This window comes from Mya arenaria, chromosome 15 (assembly GCF_026914265.1).
Source record: "Mya arenaria isolate MELC-2E11 chromosome 15, ASM2691426v1".
In the NCBI taxonomy this organism is placed as follows: Eukaryota; Metazoa; Mollusca; class Bivalvia; order Myida; family Myidae; genus Mya; species Mya arenaria.
The window spans coordinates 52,649,682-52,674,191 of NC_069136.1; the positions used below are offsets into that span (position 1 = coordinate 52,649,682).

At 36.1% G+C, this 24,510-nt stretch overlaps 2 protein-coding genes across 2 annotated transcripts; one reads left to right on the forward strand and one right to left on the reverse strand.

Annotated features, from left to right (window-relative positions):
- Window positions 1-20: 20 nt before the first annotated feature.
- Window positions 21-13,801, reverse strand: LOC128218846 (coiled-coil domain-containing protein 39-like). Its single transcript, XM_052926577.1, has 22 exons — window positions 13,604-13,801; window positions 12,496-12,615; window positions 11,802-11,948; window positions 11,437-11,595; window positions 11,020-11,112; window positions 10,542-10,670; window positions 10,119-10,310; window positions 9,508-9,611; window positions 8,845-8,963; window positions 8,496-8,614; window positions 8,067-8,156; window positions 7,159-7,323; window positions 6,445-6,699; window positions 5,530-5,669; window positions 5,255-5,330; window positions 4,785-4,944; window positions 3,900-4,078; window positions 3,187-3,255; window positions 2,600-2,662; window positions 2,092-2,208; window positions 1,270-1,417; window positions 21-914 (listed from the first exon to the last, which is right to left on the reverse strand). The coding sequence occupies exons 1-22, from the start codon at window positions 13,712-13,714 to the stop codon at window positions 829-831; spliced, it is 2,841 nt and encodes a 946-aa protein (XP_052782537.1). The 5' UTR covers window positions 13,715-13,801; the 3' UTR covers window positions 21-828.
- A 1,520-nt stretch (window positions 13,802-15,321) lies between these two features.
- Window positions 15,322-24,223, forward strand: LOC128220742 (glutathione reductase, mitochondrial-like). Its single transcript, XM_052929245.1, has 12 exons — window positions 15,322-15,579; window positions 16,938-17,053; window positions 17,613-17,682; window positions 18,076-18,208; window positions 18,562-18,616; window positions 19,060-19,159; window positions 19,909-19,995; window positions 20,170-20,307; window positions 20,833-20,944; window positions 21,248-21,379; window positions 22,262-22,395; window positions 22,740-24,223. Exons 1-12 carry the CDS (start codon window positions 15,418-15,420, stop codon window positions 22,887-22,889), a joined length of 1,389 nt encoding a protein of 462 aa, XP_052785205.1. The 5' UTR covers window positions 15,322-15,417; the 3' UTR covers window positions 22,890-24,223.
- Window positions 24,224-24,510: the final 287 nt, after the last annotated feature.

Here is a 24,510-nt window from a genome sequence, read left to right on the forward strand (position 1 = left end):
AATTATAACAACGTGGAGAATCTCTTTCAAATGATTTATTAAAGTTGTGACTTCACAAATTGATATAAAATAACAAGTACTCAGCATTTTGCAAACAACATTTACCCAAACATTTGCTCAAGTAAATTATTAAAATATAATTGTACTTAAATAAATACATGTCCATCATCTCCTACTATATTATTGTATATAAACCTATTTCTTGAAGAAAAAAAAATACTGCAAGCATTATTTTACATGTTCATAGTCACTCAGCAAATAAGTACCTTTCAAATAATACCAAAATTGTATGGGGTCACCAGTCCTCAGAATTTAACGAGAACTAGTTTATTTGTGGTTCAGATTCCTTAAGTAATTGGCAGTTAACAACACAGTAAAATACAAAATATACATGCCATTAAAATGACAAAAAGCAAATATCACAGAAACATATATAAATAAGTCTAGTTAAGACTCTAATTTTACCTAAAATGCAATATAAATAACAGAATTTGATAATTTATTCAGCCAAAAAATATATTCTTGGCACAAAAACCATTGATAACAGTTATCTAGTAGCTAAAATTTTCTAATTTAGGACAAGCAACAAGCAGTACTTAATACTGCCTTGATTTATTAACATATATTTATGGAAACCTTTTGAATAAAGGCATTTTTCAGTTTGCATATAATGTTTCTAATATAAGATATTGAAATAAAACAATAAATATATTTTTGTCAAAATAATTGTATCTGGGCAGGTGCTTGTTAGGGTTAATCGGATTATCACCACCCACTGTCTCTGCTCCGATTGGACAGGTGCTTGTAAGATGTCAATCAAAGTCCAAATTATCTCCGCCCACTTGCTCCACTCCGCCCACTTCTCACTGAACTCATTGAACTGGAACTACGAGAGCTTCCAGGGGACTGAACTCCTGGAAAAATCAATCAAGTATTGCAATAAACAAGAGCACCAAGGATGTATGTTATTACTCATCTGTTTCTCTTAGTCAATCAAGAGGCATATCTCAAAACACATTTAGCCAGAGTGATGGGACATGGTATCCTTATTTTCAACATGTATACCAAGTTTCAAGTCTGTTAACTTTATAACCATGTGAAAATGTCCAGGGAATCATTCTTATATTGAAAAAGTATATTTTTTTACTTTGATTTGGATTTTACATAAACATTCATATTAGTTCTCCAAACATTCAATAATAGATTACTTTTTAAATCAAACACATGAGTCCTAATAAAAGTAAGGTGTTTAAAATCAAAGTGACATACCCCCAAAGTCAGCCCCAATCTGGGCTCTGCCAAGAGCACTGCCTGTGGGTGACTTCATGGTAGATGCACTGCTGCGCACAGAGGACAGGCTGCTACGCGCACTGCCTGGCTGTCTACCACCACCTGTGGCCAATGTTGGGAGGTTGGCCTGAAAGAGAATATTGGTGTTATATTACACACATGCTAAGGAGTGATGCGATTTTACATCAATGCTATCAAATATCCATCTTTTCTCAGAAAGTTGCCTCCCCAATCTTGTAAATAGTTCCAAAAGGGGCAAAGTTCAGCCAGGTTGGTGTTACCTTCTATTTCTTATATAACATACTATCACAAAGGGGGGTAACTTACCTGTGCAAAGTACATGAGTACAGCCTCAGCAAGGTCAGGATGAACCTGAGTTGCCTCCCTTATCTTATACATATCTATAAAACGGGGCAAAGTTCAGCCAGGCCTGCATTATGCACCAGTCAATTGTAACCACCCCCTCCCCAGGTCTGGTGAATAGCGGGGACTTTGACTTTCGGTCCAGCCAAGCCCGCGTAAGATCCGTGCCCTGCAGGGACGAACTGATGGTAAAATCCACATCAATTGCCCCTGCACCCCAGGGACTCTAGGTAAGGCCCATTCCCTGCTATATTTTGCACAAAGACAAAACCACCGCATTCACCCGGCACTGCGGGGCCACCGGAAAGGTAAAAACATAGCCCATTTCCCCGGCTATCCCTGGTATACCCACGGACCTGGTGGGCCTGTGGTTACAATTGACTGGTGCATTACCTTTATATCATAAATTACACACTATTACAAAGGGGGGTAACTTACCTGAGCAAAGTACATGGTTACAGCCTCAGCCAGGTCAGGGTGAACCTGAGTTGCTTCCCCTATCTGCTGCATGGCATTTTTGTTGAATTCTCTTAGCTCACGTACAGAGAAATCTTTCTGTAAAGTTAACAAAAAATCACTTTAAAAAGCTTTCATCACTTGTACATGTTCAACCAAGAACCTGATATCAATAAATAAGCATTGCACATGTTATCTGTGGTCTTCCCAAAGAAATTTATACCATGAAATAATTTATTTTCACAGGTTTTATTTTTTGTGAATTCTTGATTCAGGCTTCTTTCGCAAGGTCTTAAATTTGAGTAGGTAGAACTTCATTATCCTAATAGTTATGTATATATAGAGCAAAACACAATACAAACTGGAAATGTGTAAATAATATTCAATGGAAAAAGATTTTACATTTAAAAAAACTTATCCTGTTTATAAAACAAACCATCATAAAACAAGAGAGTATTTACAAATAAAGCGCTGGTACAATGACACTAACCTCCTCTGGTGTTTCCCCCTTGCTCTTCTTGGCAGATCTCAGTTCCCTTGCATACCTCAGATTCTGTTAAACAAACATTTCATTTTTTCCAATCAATGATATTTTATCATATTCTGTGAAACAATGAATAATAGTAACTTTCTCTGACAGAGGTGAAAACAATTTAGTAGAACATTTAATAACACTCTTAATTAAAAGGAATTAAAAAAAAATAACAGGTGATTGTAACATGAAATATCTTGTCTCACACTTTCCAAAAATTGACCTTAAGAACTGGGCCAGTATTTATAAAACATCGTTAGTCATTTCTTAACTTAAGTCGAATTTTTAAAATTTTCATAGTCAAATTTATATTAATTAAAGAAAGGTATAAGGGAATAAAAGCATGTTTATTAAATAAAATCAATAAAAAATAAACCATTTCAGATAGTATGAAGCTTTTATATCAAATAACCATTGAAATTCTTAACTTAGGAAAATGACTTAAGTTAGGCAATGAGTTAAAATGTTTTATGATTACTGGTCCAGATAAAATGCTGTTGTATACATGTACAGTAATTCCATTGCTTCAGTCATCACAGCCATACCTGTTTTGTGACCCTTTCCAGCTTGGCCCTCTGGTCATCCAGTTCCTTCTGTAGCTGAAGAATCTTGTTCTGAAAACAGCATTTTTTCAAACCTAAGGCATTGGTCTCAAGAGTAAATGACAATGAGATGAGTTTCTGCAGGTGAGACACAGACTTTATTAACCATGGCATGATAAACATTGTACCAACAACACATATCGTTTGACACCCATGTTACACTACTACACTATGCTTCTTTTTGTGCCGTTGGCGATTTGGCTAGGAAAATCCCGTAATCAAGAATAAGTAATGAGGCAGTTTCATTGGTTCCCCAAGGTACCAGATGCTTTCCAGTTGAAAAATATTCTGGCAAAGCTGGAATCAAACTGGGTCTGCCTTTTCAATACAATAAATTTCGACAGCAGTATAGACCAGTTGGCCATAGGGGTTACTGAATAATATTTGAATAATATTTAGTTTTAACATTCAAATTCATTGGTGTCTGTCCTGGCTCATGCATATTCTTTAAAACAAGATTTTGTCAGTCAATTGTCCCGCGACATTTATGAAGTATAATTGAATTAAGTACCGTACCATGGTTGCTGATGATGGCACACACGATTACAACAGCGAATCAATGACAATCCCTGACAATCCCTCATATTTGTTTTTGTTGAGGAAAGCTATCACAAGAGTGTTACAAATGCCCTTATGAGCTAAAACCCTCTACCCACCCTTTTCTCCTCAACCATATCCACATAGGCATCCTCATCCCTGTTGAGATTATCCAGCGTGTTGGACATGGTGTGTAAGTCCTCCTGTAACTCGCGAATCTGACGACGCTTGTACTTGAACTTGTCCATTACAGCCCGCATCTGTTCATCCAACTGTTGTTTCTCCTCCATTTCATCACCTAAATGATAGAAGGAGAAGCATAAGGCTATAATACAAATAGTAAGCCTCAATTTCTCAAAACATCTTAAATCCATTATAACAGGATCAAGCTAAATTCACTATTTATTTTTTGGTAAAATTTGTGTTATATTCTCATTTAAGGAGTTCTGAGACTTTTTATGGACATTAGAGGTATGATTATCATGATAAACTAGTTTTATTTTGTAAAATCAAGTTTAAGTTAGTAATTTAGCTTAATGAAATAAGTTAATTAAGCTTACACTTAAGTTGATTCAAGAGATTTTGGCCAGGATTTTAGTGATTAGTTTTGCTTTCAACTCGACCATCATCGCCCACATGTACTCCTGTTTCTACCTTACATTTCTTCTAATGGTAGGGTGATTGTCACTCAAATTATTATTTTTTTATCACATAAACGTTATCTTTTTGAAGGGAATCATATAAAGGTAGTGATATATACATTATACATCAAAATCCATAAATGTCAAGATACAAGCTGAAATACAGTCTAACCCCGTTGGCTCAAACTCCCAGGGACCGGCAAAAATTCATCGAGGTATTCGAGCCAAGCGGGCTTACCTTCAGTGTATAGAAATCAGTCCTGTACATCCAGTTGGAGCCAAAGAGGAGATCGAGCCAAGCGAGTTCGAGCCAAAGGGGTTCGACTGTATTCAACAAGAGTTAATCATAAATGATGCACTTACTGGAGTCAGTGACCTTATTGAAGCTCTTCCTGTAAGTCTCGTTACGATTGTTCATGAGTTTGAGCGTGTTCTCCAGGGCCCGGATTTCCTTCTCTGCTTTACGGATACGAGCGTCGAGATCATCACCTTCACGTTGTAATTCTTCCTTCTCTTGAGCAGCCTGTTACAGACACATTTATTTAATTGTGTGGATGATGTTAGAAGGTACTGAATTACTATTTTTTATAATGTCACTCTAAAAAAAATTCAAAAGGCATAGTCAAAGACCCAGATTTCCTGTATTTCTACATTATTTAATTTAGTCAGTACAACAATATTCTAGTATTTAAGTAAAACATATGTTTTTGTTTTTAAGGTATACTTTAAAGGAAGTAATTTTAGGCTAAACATACATGTTCTAATAGGCAAAAGAGCTATTAATGACAGACAAACTTGCATTGTATGAAAAACACACTTTTTTATACACTGACCTTAATGACGTAGTAAGCCTGTGACCTCTCTTCCTCACCCTCTGGTGGCGCCATGGAAACCATCAGAATCTCATACCTACATAAGGGATAAACAATATTATAAATGTTTCTATCCCTTCGATAAATCGGAAAATCATTAAAATTTAAACACAGTTTTCACCTTTTAAGAGTGTTTTGTTCAGATAAATTTGTTTTTATCAAAATAATTTTGTTTAATATGATCTCCAGCTGAAATACCATAACTGTAAGTCAGTAAACCATACCCATACACCTACCTTTTCCTGAGTTTGTCAATCTTGGAGATGCGTTCATGAAGCTCAGCAGAGATCTGCTGTCGCTCCTCATTGACAGCACGGACTTGGGCGCCCAGCATCTCTTTATGGATGTTGATCTCCTGGTGACGCTCCTTCATAGCCTGAAGGAATAGAACATCAGTATTAGATACATGTCGGGCAGGAAAAGTGTACCAGTACCGGTATATCTGAAATATTACTAGTAGTTCTCATTCATTTTTATTTTACTTTAGTTTGTAAATAAGTTGGTATATTAACGTAAAAGTCTGTGAAAGCACATTGCAAAAATGTTCTGATACACAGCAATATAACTTACATTTCAATATTCTTTAAAAAAAGTATTTAAATTACTAAATTGACAAGACTCTTAGATTATGTCTGTGATAGGCAATTAATAAGTTTGTTTGACAAAAGAATCTATAGAATCCAAGCCCTTTTGCGTAATTGTGTTCTGCCTTTTAATTAAGTTAACCAGTTAAAATACTATGTTTGTTTCCTGTTTCCCGATCCACCCTAATCATGTGCATCCTACCCTAACTTTTTGTGCAAGCAGACAAATTCTGACCGTTTGATTTATTTTCTATTTCTGGTATAATTTTTTTATTCTATATTGCACGGGAAAGATATGTAAAAGTAAATGTATGCAGATCAAATCGTAACAATTTCAGTGTGAAAATAATATTAAGACACAACTTAATATAAAAAAATATATAACCCAACCATCTTATTCTATATTTTTTTTGGCAACACACACAAAGTTTTTTTGCTTATCCCATATAAACATTAAAATCAGAGCATGTTGATTATATAACAGGTAAAAGACACCTTATGAACATTGAAATCAATGCAGCTTCGTGTCATGGTTATTTTATAACATGCAAAAGTCTTCAAACTCACGGTTTCCAGCTGTAGTCTCCTCTTCTCAAGACTAAACACTTCATCAGCTCTCTCATTGAGCATGTCCCGAAGTCTCTTCAACTCCAATTTCAGAATGTTCTGGTCCACCATGAGGTCTTGCTTGGAGCGGATGATTTTCTTCAGTTCCCTCTCCGAGCTGTCATTGTAGAGGTTTAGCTCTTCAATCTTGCTCGTCAGGTCATTCTTTTCTGATCCGCTCTTCTCTAGTTCACGGCTTACACGTCTAATATCATCCTGTCGGTGAGCATTTAAGACAAATATTGATGGAGACATTTTGAACTTAAAGTTTTGCAAACATACAACCTTAGTTAAGGAATAAAATACACAATTGACTAAACATTTGTGTCGCATGTGTTCTTACGTTTGCATTATTTTGAATTTAGTTAGAATTTTTTTTCGATTACAACTTCGTTAATTTATGAATCCAATTATTGACTTCCCCTATATATTTCAAAGGTCTAAAATGTTTTCAAAAAATCAATTAAACACAACAATGTACAGTTGGTTGTTAACTGGGAGAATTAAATATGCATGCCAACTATTCGTCTATATTTTATTATCAGATACAGACAAAAGACCAATCCTCGTCAATCACAGTTTCAGGGGGGATTGAGGTTTATTACTGGCCTCTTGTTCATCCATGCGGTCTATAATTTGCCCTTAAGTTTATGTTGATATAAACTAAAAGCTTACCTGAAGTCTCTTCAGCTGCAGTGTTAGAAGAGTATGTGTATTGTTTTTGGCCTCCAGATCATCTGTAAGGTCTTTAATCCGGCCCTCAAGAGCCACTTTCTCCTCGTTGCTCCGTTCACCCTGCATCCTGTTGATTCGGCGCTCCAACTGTTGGACCGCAAAGTCCTGGAACATGGTGGGTATGGTAGGATAACAAGGGAAATAATTTGACAAACACTTAAGACAGAGTTATGTCATTTGCTACACATGACCATAGTGAACATGTTTACCAAGTTTTATGTGAATAAATTGAATGGTTTATCTGACACTCCAACTGCTAGTCCAGGGACACACATCATCAGTAAAGGGTAAAATAAACAAGTTGCGTAACTCATCCAACATTTAAGCCAGAGTTATGGAAATAGTTGAACATGATTGTGCAGTTTTCAAAGTAAACTTGTATACCAAGTTTTAAGTATGTATTGAAAGGTTGATCTGATGCTCCAACAGCTGGTGGGTAAAGGTCAGGAACGAACATTGGGATAGGGTAGAATAAACAAGGAGCATAACTTGGCAAACATGTGTGCCAGAATATTGGAATAGCTACACTTGATTGTGAACACGTCTATCAAGATTTATGTTAAGAATTTAAACTGGTTCTCCAACTGCTGGATTATTTTTTAGTCCTACAAAGGACAATAATCACACAAATTTAGATAAGAAATATTACTGAAAATATCATGATTTTGAAACAATAATTTAAAACAAAATTGATTTTAGGTTGAAAATTTGATGCAAAATTCAAATCTAGAATGCAAATCTGTCCAAAGTAAAAAAAAAAATTCAAAGAGCTCAAAAAAGTTTAAAGAGCTTGTTAAAAGCATACTGCTTTCACTATGAACATTTGCAAACACTGCAAACATACGCACCTGATTGTAGATGATCTCCTGTTGTTTAAGTGAGTCTGTGTCCAGCTTGCCGATCTTACTGTTGAGATTCCTGATAGCAGCTTGGCTTCCCTGAGGTTTTAAAGATGAACATAGTTTTACATGAAAATCATACCAAGGACAGGTACATACATATCATGGTACCTTACTCTTGCCTCACCCAGCCTCTTGGGTGAGAAGTGGACACCTATACCACTTACCCACTCTTACTTATATATGAGAATGGATTAAAATGGTAAGTGATCCTGAAAAATTGTCTGAATGTGATTATGTTTAACAATCTATGAAGTCATATCGTGAACAATATCAAGCTCATTCTTAAATCATACAAAATGAATCTGTAAACAAACTGACCGACCACTCTTTTTAAATTTCTAAGATAACCATTTCTCTGGAAAGCTTTCAGCCTACCTGGATTTCAGCCTCACTATTTCTCTCCTTCATCTTGGTCTCGTGTAGTTCATTCATCTTCTTAAACTGCAGGTCTCGTAGGTATTTCAACTCCTGATCTATCTCCTTCTGCCTACGATCTGAAACAAAATTGCAGGTTAGGTTGTGTTTAATGAGACTCGGAACTAGGGCGCAGAAGAGCCAACAGCATTCTGCACAAACTCAATTTAGCCATTTTTGCGGTAAACATCTTTATTTTCTGGATCAAACAACAAGTTGTAATGGCTGCTAGAAATACATGTGATTGCAAAAGTGAACAAAAGTATTTGATGTTTCTTGACAATAATTGAGTATTTTAATCATTACACACCCTCTTCTTCCAGCAGTTCGTCCATCCGTGCAGCCCGCTCCTCGGCACTCAGGTTGGATTCTGTCACAATCTTGAGTTTCTCGATAAGCGTCTCACGTAGATCCTTAGCTTGTCTTAATCTGTAATGGACAAGAATCATTAGCATACATATCTGTGTACACAGATATCACATATGAAAATCTTCATGGCATAAAGTTTTAGCCAACATGAATGTTTTTCACTACTACCATTCAAACCTGTATCAAGATGGCCACCAACAGCGCATATATAACATGTTTTATTTGACAATAAAACAGGCAATTAATCCAAGTAGCAAAGGTCAAGGTCAATCAATATCATTTATTCTGCAACTTCTTATCATGCATGTCACTTTTAACAATAATAAAATCATTCCATGTAATACAGTGGCTGGTTGAAATAAGCATTAGCCTGCAAGCACTGCTTTGGTGATATGCATTCTAGTCTTGCTTAAATGCAGGATTTTACCTAGTGTATGAATTCCGACTTCATTCAAAGGTCTTATTTTGATGACTGCAGTTTAAATCACAAACTGTTGTTCACATACTGGCAAACAGATGGACATTTAAACAGACCTTCATAGTGACTCCTATATACCCCTCCTTTGTAATTGTACACCATATTCAAGTCTGCTGTCAAAAATACCTGTTTTCTTTATCCTGAACATCTTTCTTTAGCTGTGTGACCTGGGATCTCGTGCTTTCAAGGTCTGTCACAGTGCGGTCTACGGTTCTCTTTAGAGCATCCAGCTTAAATACATGGATAAAATTGCAGTTAGATGAGGCAATCTGTAAAACACTGAGGTCTGTTTTGCTATGTTTATTATAGATGTAATATTCTAAACACTGTTTCCAAATATAAATTTCAACAGAGAATCAATGAGTTTCTTACATTTTGAAGCAAAGCTGAATAACTTCATATCATATTACCAGTACTTGAGCTTGTACCAATGTTCACAGGTGTTATGGTAAAACACAGTTTACGCAAAAAGCTAAGGCCTGTGATTAAGAGGCTAGTCAATTCTTCTGGAAGTTCCAGTGCTTACAGGCATAATAGGTTTGCAAAGTTTTGGCATTAAACAGTACTTCAGCGGCCTTTAAATTATATTTTAGGCAAATGAATTTCTTTATTTGACAGGCTTAAATAGTTTTGCCCTAACGGACAGTCAAGGGGAAAAAGCTGGGGTGCATTAAGGCCAGTGCTTCAAAATATATTTCGCCTCAACTGATAAACAACCAAGGGAAAACTGGACATACCTCATCCTGGAACTGTACTCTTTGTGTCTCAGCATCCTGGTAGTCAGAGCGAATCCTTGCCGCCGTCCTCTCGGCAATTGAGATCCGCTTCTCTTGCTCCGTGTTGTTCTCAATCTCATTATCAAGAAACTGCTGCTTCTCCTTGATGGACTCTTCACGTTTACGCACCTCGGCTTTCACTCGGGCTAGTTGCTGTTATGATTAAATGATGTAAAAATGATATCTCTTGAAAGAATCATGTCATACCAGTAATGTTTGGTTGGTGAATCATTTGATCTTCAGGTCCAAACTTTGCTTTTATTTCATGTTCTGTTGTATTTGCAAATGATTTCAGCTCTTAAAACTGTTTTGAACATAGGCACAATCATATCAACAATTTTATATCCACGCAATTTTGAAATGTCTTCAATGAAAAACCCTTACAGCTGCTAGGAGATCCATCTCCTTGTCACGTCGCTGCATCTGTTCTATGGTGTTCTCCCACTGTCGAATCAGCTCCTGTCGCTCCTGATGTGCCTTCCTGAAGTCCTCTGCAGTCTTGTCCAACTCAATCTACAAGAAAGTCAAAACAAAAATACAGGCCAAGAAAAAGAGTAAAAAAAGAGGATGTTTTTCTCATCCTTTATCAAATTTATTTTGTGTGCACATAGAATACTATTCACTTGTTATTGCTTATCAAATTAGCAACAGCTAGTTCCAGTCTCTTCATAATTTCATCAAACTTTACTACCAATGTCACTATCATTTATGATACTCAATATAAAAAGGGTTATTTGTGACTATTACAAAACTTTCTGACCTGGTAATTTGGAACCTCTTTATAAGATTATCACACAATGGTGAGCTGTATAACTCATCGTAAATGTTCAACTAATGGTAACTAAAGAAGAAAGGCTGGTACCTGAGCAGTGAGTGTTTCGGTGGTTTCATGGTCTAGCTGGCGTCTCTTTTTGGCAGCCTCATCTGTTAGTCTCTCCATTCTCAGAGACAGTTCCTGGAGTTAATAGAGTAAACATTACAATAGATTTCAAATAGTTCTATATACATTTAACAGTACTGAAAAATAAAATAATGTATAATGAAACAGCAACTTGTACTTACCCTACAATGCATTAATTATTGCTATGCCAAATTGTAAACTTCCCAGCTATATCAAATTTTAATAGAAAGTTAAACTGTGTTTTCTTCTTTTTGGCATTCTTAAAGAATGACATAAGACGTGCTACCATTAAAAATGAATGTTGTTCATTCAGCATTCAATCAAAAACAAAAATCTGCACATCCACAATTTTAAGACCAGACAGCCCAGGCATAGTACCTTAATTTTGCTCTCATCGTGGCGCGAGTATTTCTGGATGGCCATTGAATCTTCATCTTTACGAGCGGATTCCTCTAGCCATGCCTCCAATGCCTGCTGATCCCAGTTCATCTGAGACTTCATCTCCTCCAGCTTCTGAGTCTGCTTGAAGATGTTGTTCTGAAATAAAAGAATAAGGTGAGATAAGTTTGTCTCAAATCCTTATTTGATTAATATAGCTTTCAAAAATGTTTGAAATTAGTGATATCTAAGAGCCTCTTTTCCCAAACATAATTATCTTTTTTACAGTTAGACATGATCAGACTTTTAAACAGTAGAATATTCCAAAAATATTTAAACATAAAACATTTATAAGTTACCCTTACCTCAAACACATTTTTCCTCTCTTTAAATTCTTCAACCTCTTTCTCTAGTTTCTTGATTTCCTGTTTGAGACGGCCTTCCTCCCGCTCTGCAATCGTCAGCAGGTGACTTTCTGTCTCAACCTCCTTCTTGCGAGCATTGACCAGACCCTGGGGAAATTTTTGAATATCTATATCTATACTTTATATTATGAAGTTTAAATAGATACATGTATGTTTAAGACCTCATATTATTTTAATAAAGTGTAGACCGACCAATACATGTAGTATTGTAGTATTATTCATTGCTTTCAGCTGAAAATATTATTATTTTTAAATGCCTTTTTTACTTTACAAGTCTAAAAATACATGTGCATTTATCATAATTTAATAACAATCATTAAAAACAATTTCATTTTCACCAAAGCTTACCACACAAAAATGAACAAAAAACTTTCAAATTTGGTACATTAATAATTTGTGTGCTCATGTGTTTCAATCTTCAGGAATTTATTTTGCTGTCCATGCCGAGTCTTATACCCACTGTTAGTCCTAAGGACCCCTTGTTCATCAGAAAATTACATTTTTTAAATAAATGTGTGCACTAACTAGCCTATGCTTTGTACTCTCAGATATTTGCTCAAGGTGCATGGTTATTAAATATATGAGTCCTTGTGATGCATTCAAGCAGATTTGAAAATGGTTCACTGGATCTCACCTGAGTATGTTGGAGTTCCTGTCTAACATTCTTCAAGTGTTCGGACATGGCATGGATTCTGTCCTCATACTCTTCCAGGTCTCCCTTGACCTTGACCATGTTGCGCTGCTTCCCCTGGACCTGTGAATATGAAATACAAAATGTATTCAGGAAAGTGTAAACCACGTTGTTGTTTTCTTATACAGAGTTTCAAATCAGTCAGAGAATTCCCTCTTAAATGGAACTTCTGGAAGAATGGCAAATAGCAATAAATATTTTCCTAGCTCACAAGTAAGTATTGTAAATTGTAAGTAATAGTAAAACTTTTAAAGCTACTATAAAAGCTTAAGTAATGCACCATGCAGTAAATGTTAGAATCTAGGCTTTGAAACCACCAACTTTGAACTGCCGTGCAGTGCCTTCAAATAAGGCAGTTTGGATAAAACTTGAAGACTACGCATATGACAACATGTGCAATATTATCATGTTACAATATCACGTTTTTTTGTGATACTTGTAGATGTTGTATAAAAAATATTTTTGAAACAGGTTTTCAGTTCATGCATGCTCATTAGGTTTGCTGGAAATTACTATATACCTACAGTCATATGAAGATTTAGGTATTGATTAATGTTATAATGTTGATTTGGGTGTCATCTAGATCTATATGTATCATAGTCTCACTCACACTAGGACTATTACAGGATAAAAAAAGAGAAAAAACTCTTGCTTAATTGTGACATATATTTATTTAACTCTGTGTTGATTCCACTTCACATAAGTAAACGGTGATAATGAACTGCTTTTTTGCAGACTTTTTTTTTGCAGCATAAGCAGGGATGACAGCCACCATATAAACTAATTGTGACTGTAGTGTTTTGCATATCATATTGACAAATTACTGGTTGGGCTTTTTTGACTTGGTAATTTTGTTTACTAAATTTTTGTGGCTAAAATGGAAGTGATCAAACTTTCCTGGTGTAGCCAGAAAATGAGCACATGCCATAGTTTCATTCTTATCACATGCAGGTATAAGGTATGCTACTTAATAGTTGATTTTGAATATGAAATAGTAAAAGTTACCCCACCCACTTTAATTTACATATATTTTTTCACAAAATATTGTTACCTCGTCTTCCAATGCCTTGTTCTCGGCATTGGCGACGGGCATACTCAGCCCTTCGTCCCATTCTATCTCGCTAAGGATGCTGTTATTGTCTCGATTGCTTCCTCTACTCATTTTTGCTGTTTTTTACCAAAAAATAACAACTTTTTCATTTGTTTACGTATCTCTGGATACGCTACGGGAGGTAACTCTTTTTACAGAGCACCTGCTCGGATCCGAATCTTTTTTTAGAATAACAAATAAATTAAAATCGGAACACCTCGGGCATAAGCTTGCCGGAGAAGGCCGAGTAGTTACGATTGAAAACCGGCGTGTATAATTACTGGATTATAGAGAATTACAGGAAAATAAGAAATATAGGAAATATAAGTAAAATAAGTTTTGTTTAAATGTGATCGAAACTTAGAGTATTTATTACAAATTTGTTTAAATTATAAGCATCGAGAATCAAATGTAAAAAATAACATTTGTGATCGATGTAAGAGAAAATATGACATTTTCTGATGCAAAATCAATTGGGTAATTCGTGCACTGGGTAGCGACCACTTATTTTTCACCCGAACCAATTCTTCGCTCATCCTGTGCCTTGTATTGTATTGCACTATTTATTTTTTTCAATACAAATGATAGTTTGTGCTCAGCAGGAGCCTCCAAATAGTAAAACTTACATTTTCCACTGAAAATGAGCAGCATTTGGTCAGCTCAGTCAACTATGATAAGAGGTCAACAGCTTAATAAACTGTAGAAAGTCTCATAGCCAAAATTTCACTTGCATAAAGTGATTGTAGGTTCGGCATGGCAGCTAGGTGGGTCTGATTTTTTTACTATTGAATGCACGTCGGAACATTTTTCGACATGGCCAAGACTAAAGATTACCGTGACAATTTGTGATCGTTATAAATGTGCGGATTCTATTCTCAAGTGCTAGCAAACAATTTTTATTTTTAAACCCGTTTAATCTGAAAATACTGGGGGGGGGGGGGTAGCGCGAGTGCGTGCGTGCGTGCGTGCGTGCGTGTGTGTGTGTTTCTAGACTACGGCCATTTGACTCTGTATAGTCCGACTGCTTTGCTCACATTCAATTGTATTTCAAAAATCTTGTAACGCAACTATCAAAAAAGTGAGTATTTCTAACCCAAATCAGCTGCTTTGCATTTACCATTGTCTTGAAAAGCTATCTGTGACTGAATGTACAAAGGAATCGAATTAGAAACATGGCGTTTTATGCGGTATATGGACAGTAATTCACCATAGTCACACGTCACTTCAATGTATATTGTATTTTGGTACCGATTTCAGGTGTTTTTTCCCTGATATGTTGCAGGCCAGGGCTTACAAGTGATGCGGAAGATATACGGCATGTGTAGAGTCTGCTACTGGAATATAAAAATATGCTCGTAAGTATAAAAAATAATGTAATTTATCTTACTGCTCTACCCACCTAACAGGACTAAGAACCTCTCAGTATCCAACCCAGGAATTCCAATTCAAGGCCAGGAAATTAAATTCAGTCGCATATCAAAACTCACCATGATACTAATATGAACTTCCAAGGTCCGACAGGATCTACCACGCTCCTTTTTTCATGTGGCTGCAGTGTATTATATCATACATGTATGCGCGAGTATGAATGTACATAATAAAATATACTCGGTAAATCATGTAACGCTTTTCTTCAAATGTAAGGTTTACAGTACGGTATAGTCTTCCTAATGTAAAGGTTAAAATCTAGAACATAACATAGAAAGTATACATACAAATCAATTTGAATACAATTAGAACATTTGAGTTACTTGAGACGTGCCTTTACATTGTACATGAGGTTTTCGAGTATTTTGCGAGCAATGGCGCCTGTAGTGAAACAATACGATTACCTGGTTATTGGGGGAGGGTCTGGCGGCCTGGCGAGTGCTCGGCGAGCGGCTGAGTTTGGGGTTCGAGCCGCTGTCATCGAAAAAGGGAGATGGGGCGGAACATGCGTGAGTTCTTTAACGTTGATTGAATGTGATATCATTTAGGGCAAATACTGAAAAGGGTTGTGCAAACCGTTCATAAAGTAGCTAACGTTCATGATATAATTCGGGTTGTCACAGGAAATGATTTTGTAATAATATGATCTGATGATCATATCCAAGATCCTCATATTATAAAGCTGAATTCCCTTTCGCGTTTGAACACAAAACTATAACGCTCTCCATGAGTAAACTGTTCAATTAAAATGTTAACAATAAAAGGAATGTTGTATTGAATATGTAGACTTCTGTTGTGGGTCTTTAATTACACATGTACATTCCAAATATTATACGCACAATTACGAACTCGCAGATAATATTATTCTGTACATAATTATGAATGGCTTTACGAGCAAGTATTTTTAAAGTTTTGAAATATTGTACTGAAAAATGAACTTTAATATATCAGACTTTAAGAAGAATGTACATAATGCCCGGCAACATATTACTGGCTTTGCATGGTGGTACACGTTTTGTTAAAATTACTGTGACTAGAGAATTTGTAACATCCAGAATTCGCATGCAACATAATATCATTTGAATAAAAAATAACATTAATTTACACTTTTTAACGAAAACAGGATTTTTAAAGCATGCTACAGATGGAAGTTGAACATATATCGCCGTTATGCGATTGTTTAATTGATGCTTATAATTCTAGGTTATTCATATATATATATATATTAACTGTCAGATTTTAACAGATTTACTCGTTTGAAGCAATGCAGTTACAATAGGAAATACATTATTTGCTAATAGTTTATAGACAGATGAAAACAGAAGATAACTTGATTTTAAGAGTAGACTCTGAGTGTTCAATCAAATTTCCGATACAAATAATGAAATCATTGAGGCATTTTTAAGGATGAGTATTCATATAAACGGTTCAAGGTCGTTGAGGATTTATAACACACGTACCTAATGTTGGCATTAGAAAATACCTAACAAAAACATATAATTATGTCGGTTTCAGAAAAAGCAGAGCATGCTCAATGACACTGGCGATATAAAACACCGGGATATGCTGACAATAAAAACTAACACAGATTTCTACTTTAAGCATCATTTCAGCACCAGCGTTGTCTATACAAAGAGAGAGAAATAAAACACATTTAGTGCATCTTTTCTGTAGAATATTACAAATATATAAACTGCATACTCCAAATACTGTTGTGCCAGTAAAGAAACCATAAAAGTACATGTGTACACACAACTGTAGGAAATATATGTCACCGGAGATTTGTTGGTAGGTGTTTTCAGGTTTAATACGTTTAAATAATTTTAAAGACAATGTAGTAACTAATGGGTTTGGTACATTTGCTCAGGTGAATGTTGGCTGCGTCCCAAAGAAAATTATGTTCAACACTGCGATGCACGCCGAGTTTATCCACGACCACAAGGACTATGGCTTCGATGTCGAGATGAAAAGCTTCAACTGGGGGTAGGGCACGCCTTAAGTAAATTTGGTCGTATCCATAAGGCATCTTCGTGTATATTTTCAACTAATATGTGATTTTAAATACCCTCTATTTTCATCAAATTCATTCAAACGCATTGTTGTTTCCATCATTTTCCAAAGTGTTTGGTGTACAAACGTTGATTGTTTCGTTTAATTTAAACTTAGAAAAGGCAATGTTCCATTACGTTAAAAAATGTCACTAAGATGCGGTCTGAATACGGCCCCTGGTAAAATATGCATGATTATCTTATTCATAACGGAATAATTATTGAGATAAAAACTTGACATGATGCTATATATTGCATTAAACCTCCGTATGTATTTATTTTAAGTAAAAGAGGTACAGAGGTCTTGTCGTAGTTTTGAAGTCTTTGTCGTCAGCAATGTCGACTAAGTCGTCCTTTAAAGACCTTTGTCATAATTCGGAACCTTTTAAGATATATATTGAATTCTTAAAAGCTTAAAGAATGAGCTTGAAACTGTACTTGAAACTAGTAATTAATTCTAATTTTGTTTAAATATGGTCCATGCTTATTTTCAGCCAAATAAAGGAGAAGAGAGATGCATACATTCGAAGACTGAACGGAATATACGAGTCAAATCTGAACAAGGTATTCTAAAGTGACAGCCAGTAACAGTTGCCGGTCAAGTGCTACACTAGCGTCCACCCCCTTGAATCGTCCTTAAGTTTCCTTTTTTATTTCAATACATCCATCATTCAAACTAGAAACTGTTAAAATTGTCGTAAGGGAGTAATACCCCCTCCCCCACCCGGAAACATTTTAACCAAATGAATTCTGAGGGACGGGCGCCAGTCAAAAGGTAACGCCCTTTCGTTACGCCCCCTCTAACGTTAAATCCTGTACCACCCCTGCTACAGTACTGTCTAGTTTATTTGTCCCTGATTTTGAAGTAATTTCTTCGCCTATGTGTAAATGTTTATTTACCAACTTATTACAAAATTATCCTGCGGATATTAATTGAGTGTTGTTTTTCCTGTCCAGTCTGTCGTAGATCAGATCATCGGTCACGCCCAGTTCACGGAGGATGGAAATGTCGAGGTGAATGGACAGAAGTACTCAGCACCTCACATCCTCGTGGCCACCGGCGGCCGTCCCGTCATGGCGGAAATACCAGGTTTGTATAATTAGTTTTATTATCAGTCACGCAGTGTTTACAGAGGTCCGAAGTCTGGATATGAACACCTATAAGAACGCGGTCCCTCATAACCCCCTGGCCACCGATATCCATCTCGTTCCACCAGTAATACCAGGTTTGTGTAATTAGCTTGATCATCGGCCACACGGTGTTGGCAGAGGTGAACGGACACAAGTACACGGACCTCACGTCTTCGTGGCCACCTATGGCCGGCAAGGCAGTCATACCGGAAATACTACACTGTATGTGGTTTGAAAAAATAACGTGATACATGATGTCAATATTGTAGTTTATATATTGAGGATGGTTTAATGGCCAAACATTTATTTCAGGAAAAGAACATGCTATAACCAGTGACGGCTTCTTTGAGCTGGAAGATCTGCCAAAGTAAGGTTCTTCATAATTTTAGAAATGAAACATCACTTTATATATAAGCATAATGAGCTAGATATAACAATTATTGTCCGTGGATGTGTGCAAAAAGGTTAACCATGCACTCAAGACGCAGCTTTAACGTCTGCGTTGCTACCACCGTTGTTTACCATGTACCGAATTGAATTCATGTACTAACTACCAAATAGATAATTAAATGAAACGCCATGCAGGTACATGTAATAAAAGGATCAATGCATTTCGTAGCAAAACTCTTGTGAACCACCACACTCAGCAATAGAATTTGAATCATTTACTTGTATGCTCTTATTAACGTACATGTATTAGACATCACGAAATAAGTTAGTGTTGTTGGTACCTATTAACAGTTCACTGTAAACATATTAGACATCACACAATAGTGCAGCAGTTTACTGTAAACGACCTTATATTTCCAGGAAAGTAGTTGTTGTCGGCGCTGGCTACATCGCCGTGGAGTTGGCTGGAATCTTTAACGCCCTGGGTGCCGACACCTCCATATGTATTCGCTATGACCAGGTACCCATATAGCGGTGCATCAAGTAGTGTTTGGCGTGTCTTTTTGTATAATCGTCATAGTTTGTTAAAGTGGCACTCGTATTTAAATCAATACATACACATGTATATCAAACATACTATTTGAGTGATAAACTTCTTACTAAATAATGCATTTATTGAAAAGATTACTGATAACACGATTGTAACTGTGTATTTGATTGCTGAAAACGCACAGATATTGAATGATTGGTAATTGTAAAAATAATTGCAGTGATCAACTATCTTCTCATATTAAGCTAGAAATACCTTGTTTTATGCGCATTTCTTTCAAATTAAACTCGGTTTATTTCATAGGAATCATTGTTTTTTATATTTATTCATCCTTTTCTGTAAATTAAAACAACTGCATAAATTGTGTTACATCTTATTTGGGAGTAAGAGTGCACCTTTAAGTGATGATGCCGCACTGCCGTCATTTAAAGTGTTTGCTAATTCATATTCCTAGCTTCTATTAATCGTTGAAATACTCCTGGTGCAGTGTTCATACCAAGCGTAATGCTACTTTACCGGTTTTATAAAAATGAAAGTGTACAAGGTTTTAACCCATATGGCAAGATTTTAAAGAGGCGGGCGTTTCAGTACGTTTAATGGTGCACCACAGTATGTGTTTTTCTGTACAGATCGCGGATACCTGGTCTATATAAATTGAACTGTTGAAACGTTTCTGCGTTCCACAATGTTTATAGCACATTGAATGTTGTCACACACAGGTGTTGCGGACATTCGATGAGATGCTGAGCTCCAAGGTCACGGAGGAGATCGAGAAGGCGGGCCTCAAGATTTGCAGGAAAACTCAGGTAGGTTGAGTTATAAGGTATATCCTATTGAAATTGAGCTTGTTTTGAAAGGGCATTGTGAAAAAATTAGTTTTAGTTGCTACTTCATATTTTAGTTTTAACTCGAAAGAAGTCATGTTATTCTAAAACCCTATGTCATATGTAGTCCAAACTAAGGCATTATATATTGCACAGGTGACCAAGGCAACTAAGGAAGCAGACGGCACTTTGACCCTTGACCTGAACACCGGAAGTAAGATCACGGATGTCAACTGCCTGCTTTGGGCCATCGGAAGAGTGCCGAACTCGGACAAAATTGGCCTGGATAAAGTTGTTAGTAAATCAAATGCCCAAGATAATATTGTTTATTGTTTGAACCAAGAAGTAGCTAAATCATAATAGTTGAAACATGTCTGTGGTCAACACAGGAGTGTATCCAGCACTGGACGTTAGAGGGGGGGGGGGGGGCGTAACTTAGGGGCTTAAGCTTTTGTCTTGCGCCTGCCTTAGAACCGAAATTTATTTGGATTAAATAGATGACAGGGTGGTTTGGAGAGACTCTCCAAAGACAATTTTAACAATTTCTAGTCCGCAATGGTGCATTATGGGCGAATTTTATAACTCGTTTTTTTCTCCTATATTGAAATTAAAAAAAAATGGACGTTTAAGGGGGAGGTTTAGATTCGCTAGTGCAATATGTTCATTTGTAAAATAGTTAGAGGTGTAATTTTTCGTCAAGGCAACTCGGATTCCGTATTGTTTATGATCATATTGTCATTTCGAGTTGTTCGCCTTGATACAGCTTGATCTTCATATTTCTCTGTACATAAAGAGAAGTTTCATGTGTGTACCATTCAGGGCGTGAAGATGGACAGTAGGGGTAACGTCGTAGTTGACGAGTACCAGAACACTTCCCGGCCAGGAGTGTACGCCCTGGGAGACGTGTGTGGACGGGCCCTTCTTACACCGGGTATGTGTTGAGTCGTCAATGAAAAATAATGAAGTGATTATTGCATCGTCCGATGATCAAAGTTTATTAGTTCAACGTTCGCTTTTATATAGTGTCTACTCATGTCAAGTCAATACTGCAATTGAAGATAATAGTTTTTACTGGCACATCAGTTTTTGTTTATACTTATTTATTTTACATACGTACAACAAGTAATTATAACCTTTCATTTTTGAAATCACCTTGTATTTAGGACCACTCCAAACAAACCCAGTTGATTTCCATTCCTGGTCAACATTTCTATATATATTTTTTGTTTTCTAGTGGCCATTGCGGCTGGCCGGCGTCTCGCACACCGTCTGTTTGACAACAAGAAAGACCTGAAACTCGACTACAACAATATCCCTACCGTAGTGTTCTCACACCCGCCCATTGGTACCATTGGAATGACACAAGGTGGGCCTATATAATTATCAAAATTTATCCTTTTCGAGCACTTAACAAAATTGAGGCCTTTGCATTGACCTGTTTCTAAGTTTTCCTGCGTTTATGTGAGAGAAATGATAGTTTTGTCGTAATAATCAAAGCTAGCGCATTACCCTTCATCTAAGTCGATCAAACGCACAATTATTGAAACCAAAGTTGTGGGCATTTCTTTACGTTAAGTGTATTTTTACTGGAAGCATGTGTGCCAATCTAAAGTAGTTGGACGAAAATCTCATCGCTATTTTTTTTAAGAACAGACGATTTTAGATAAAATAGAATGAACTAATGTTATTTTTAGCTTGTTTGTTTTTTTAAAAAGAAAATGTCTGAGTTATTGTCATAGCCTTCGCGACGTCGTCGTCGTGCATCTTAATACTTAATCCTTGTCCATAACTCAAAAAAGGTCCAAGAAATTCAAATGAAACCTGGTAAACATGTAGCCAGGGTCAATGCGCATATGTATAGCAAGGGGCATAACTTCGAATTTAATAAGTGTCGAGTTATGATTATTTTTCTATAAACAAAAACTATTGACAAAAAAAATCAATATTGGCCATAACTTATAAACCGTTATATACATGCAAACGCAACTTAGTACATATGTTGCCAGAGAAATATGCATGCGTATAATAAGGCACTTAGATCAACAACTTTGGCGTCCGCTTCGCAACGCTCTTGGAATCCGCCTTGATCAATAGAACATTTTACTAGATTACTTGGTACTTACCTAGAAACAGTATGAGTCAGACAAGATCGAATTGTATTGGTCAACCTTTACACTCATATACTACGCAATGACTGAGAACTATTTCCAAGCATAACTTACTAATAACGTTTATGTCGCTTTTTTAGCGGAGGCTGAGAAAGAGTACGGAGCAGACAAGATCAAGGTGTATAGGTCTACATTTACACCCATGTACTACGCCATGACGGAGACTAAGGTCATGTGCTCAATGAAACTCATCTGTCTACTGCCTGACGAAAAGGTACAATATTTTCTGTGTTTTGTTCGACGTTTATTTATTGGTGTCGATTTAAGTTTCATCTTTATGATTTTATGGGCTGTTGTTAGCACAATCATCTTGAGATCAAATAGTTTTGTTCTTGCGACCACTACTTGTGATTCTCGTTTTGCTTAAAGCTTATTACTGTGTTGATTTAAAAAGATTAGCATTTCGAGTCGCATATTGAAGGAAAAGGTGTCCCGGTTCAGTTTAAATGCTGAAAGCCCCTTTAAAATATAGTAATTTCATTTTGTAAATTTGGAACCGTCTGTGGATTATATGCGCAATACCTGTACCATATGGAATAACTTATTCCTCCTTCACAGGTAATCGGCCTGCACATGCTTGGTCAGGGCTGTGACGAGATGCTTCAGGGTTTCTCCGTCGCCATCAAGATGGGTGCCACCAAGGCGCAGTTTGACGAAACCGTCGCCATCCACCCGACATCCAGCGAGGAGCTCGTCACGATGAGATAGATCGTATCAAAGCTGAACAATGCTGTCTCTTTGTATATCCAGTCCTATACCCCCACTTTGTTGTAAACATTCCCACTCTTTGTCTAAAAAAAGTATGATTTATGGATATCGGTACATCAACCGATGCGAGCACGCAATTTATGATTGGCGCAAAGCGGACAAACTGACATGGGTGCCTAAGAAATTAATATTAAAAAGGCCAAAGCCATAAAACAAATTTCTGTTGTTATTTAAGGACTTATGGTCACATTTTCACAACGTAATAATTTGAATGAAACTGTTGTTTGACATACACATTTTTTGCATCAACGTGTAAAATGGTCGGTAGGTTGATTGCAAAGGACATTTGTTGTTTGATCAAAATGGATTTTTCTGTGATTACCCTGAAAACTGGTAAACCTAAACACTTTTATTTGAAGTTTTTAATGTAGATTTATATTAGTTTTTGCTTTTGCATTGTTATATTAAATGTGAACTCAGGAATTTGTCTCCCATTCACGTTTTATGTGAAAATATATTAACTAAACTTGGGGTTTGTTTTTGAAAACTTCTGGAAAATTCTGTTTGGTTAATCTGACTGGATGGCAATAAGTTGAGAGTATTATCAGAAGAAATGATTCCGAACGCTTCATCCAATGGATCTACTTGTTCATGTTTATGCTTTTACAAAACATTTGGCCGCTTGACCAGAACTTTGTTAAAGTTAACAAAGTGACTAACGACCTCCTTGTTGAACTAAATATTGATGAGACGTTCACATATTGAAATATGAAGTACAATCTGAAACAGTTGTTTCAAACTTGTTAAAAATACAGCAAATCACAAATGTATCCATTACACGCCCAGACCAGTAATTATTTGAAAGTTAACAACGATGACGTTAACAACGTTGTTAACTTTAACAAAGTTCTGAACACATCGGCCCAATTGTGTTCTATTTAAGACCATAGAAGAGTTATTCTTGGAGTTCAAAATGAATGGATTCCAATCGAATACAAATGTAAATACAGCATTCTCGCTACATCTGTTCTTGTTCAACAGCCTCTGTTGGTTTGAAACTTGAAATATTACGCTATCATTTCAAGTTTACATGGCTTAATTCTTTATGCTAAAATCTTAGCTTTGTGGTGTTTATATAGTTTCATTTTTGTAGCAAATACACCAATTGTTATTTAATATTATATTGGAATGTTTCTGTACTGATCTGCTATACAATTTTTCTGCTGTGTTTTATACAAAATAATACTTGTATTTATCCAGAGTTGTTGTTGTTCTGTATTTGTCTTCATATCATAGTAGGTATATTAAATTATTATAAATCAACCCAGTTTTCGTCTTCACACTGTTATCAACACTAACATCATATGCTGATACACAAGGGTTATTTTTTTTCGAGAAAGTACAATTCTGGGCCCATATTCACCATCGTCTCCGAGTTTGATTTTCATTCAAAATATAATTATATTTTTATATTGGTGTAAGATATGTAAATCATTGTTCACATCAATTTTCTCCAAACACAGGGCTGCGTTTTATTTCACAATAAACCGTGTATTATAATGTAGTTTCTTGCAATACTGCAATATTTTATCACATTTGAAGTGGCATCTTACACTTAGCA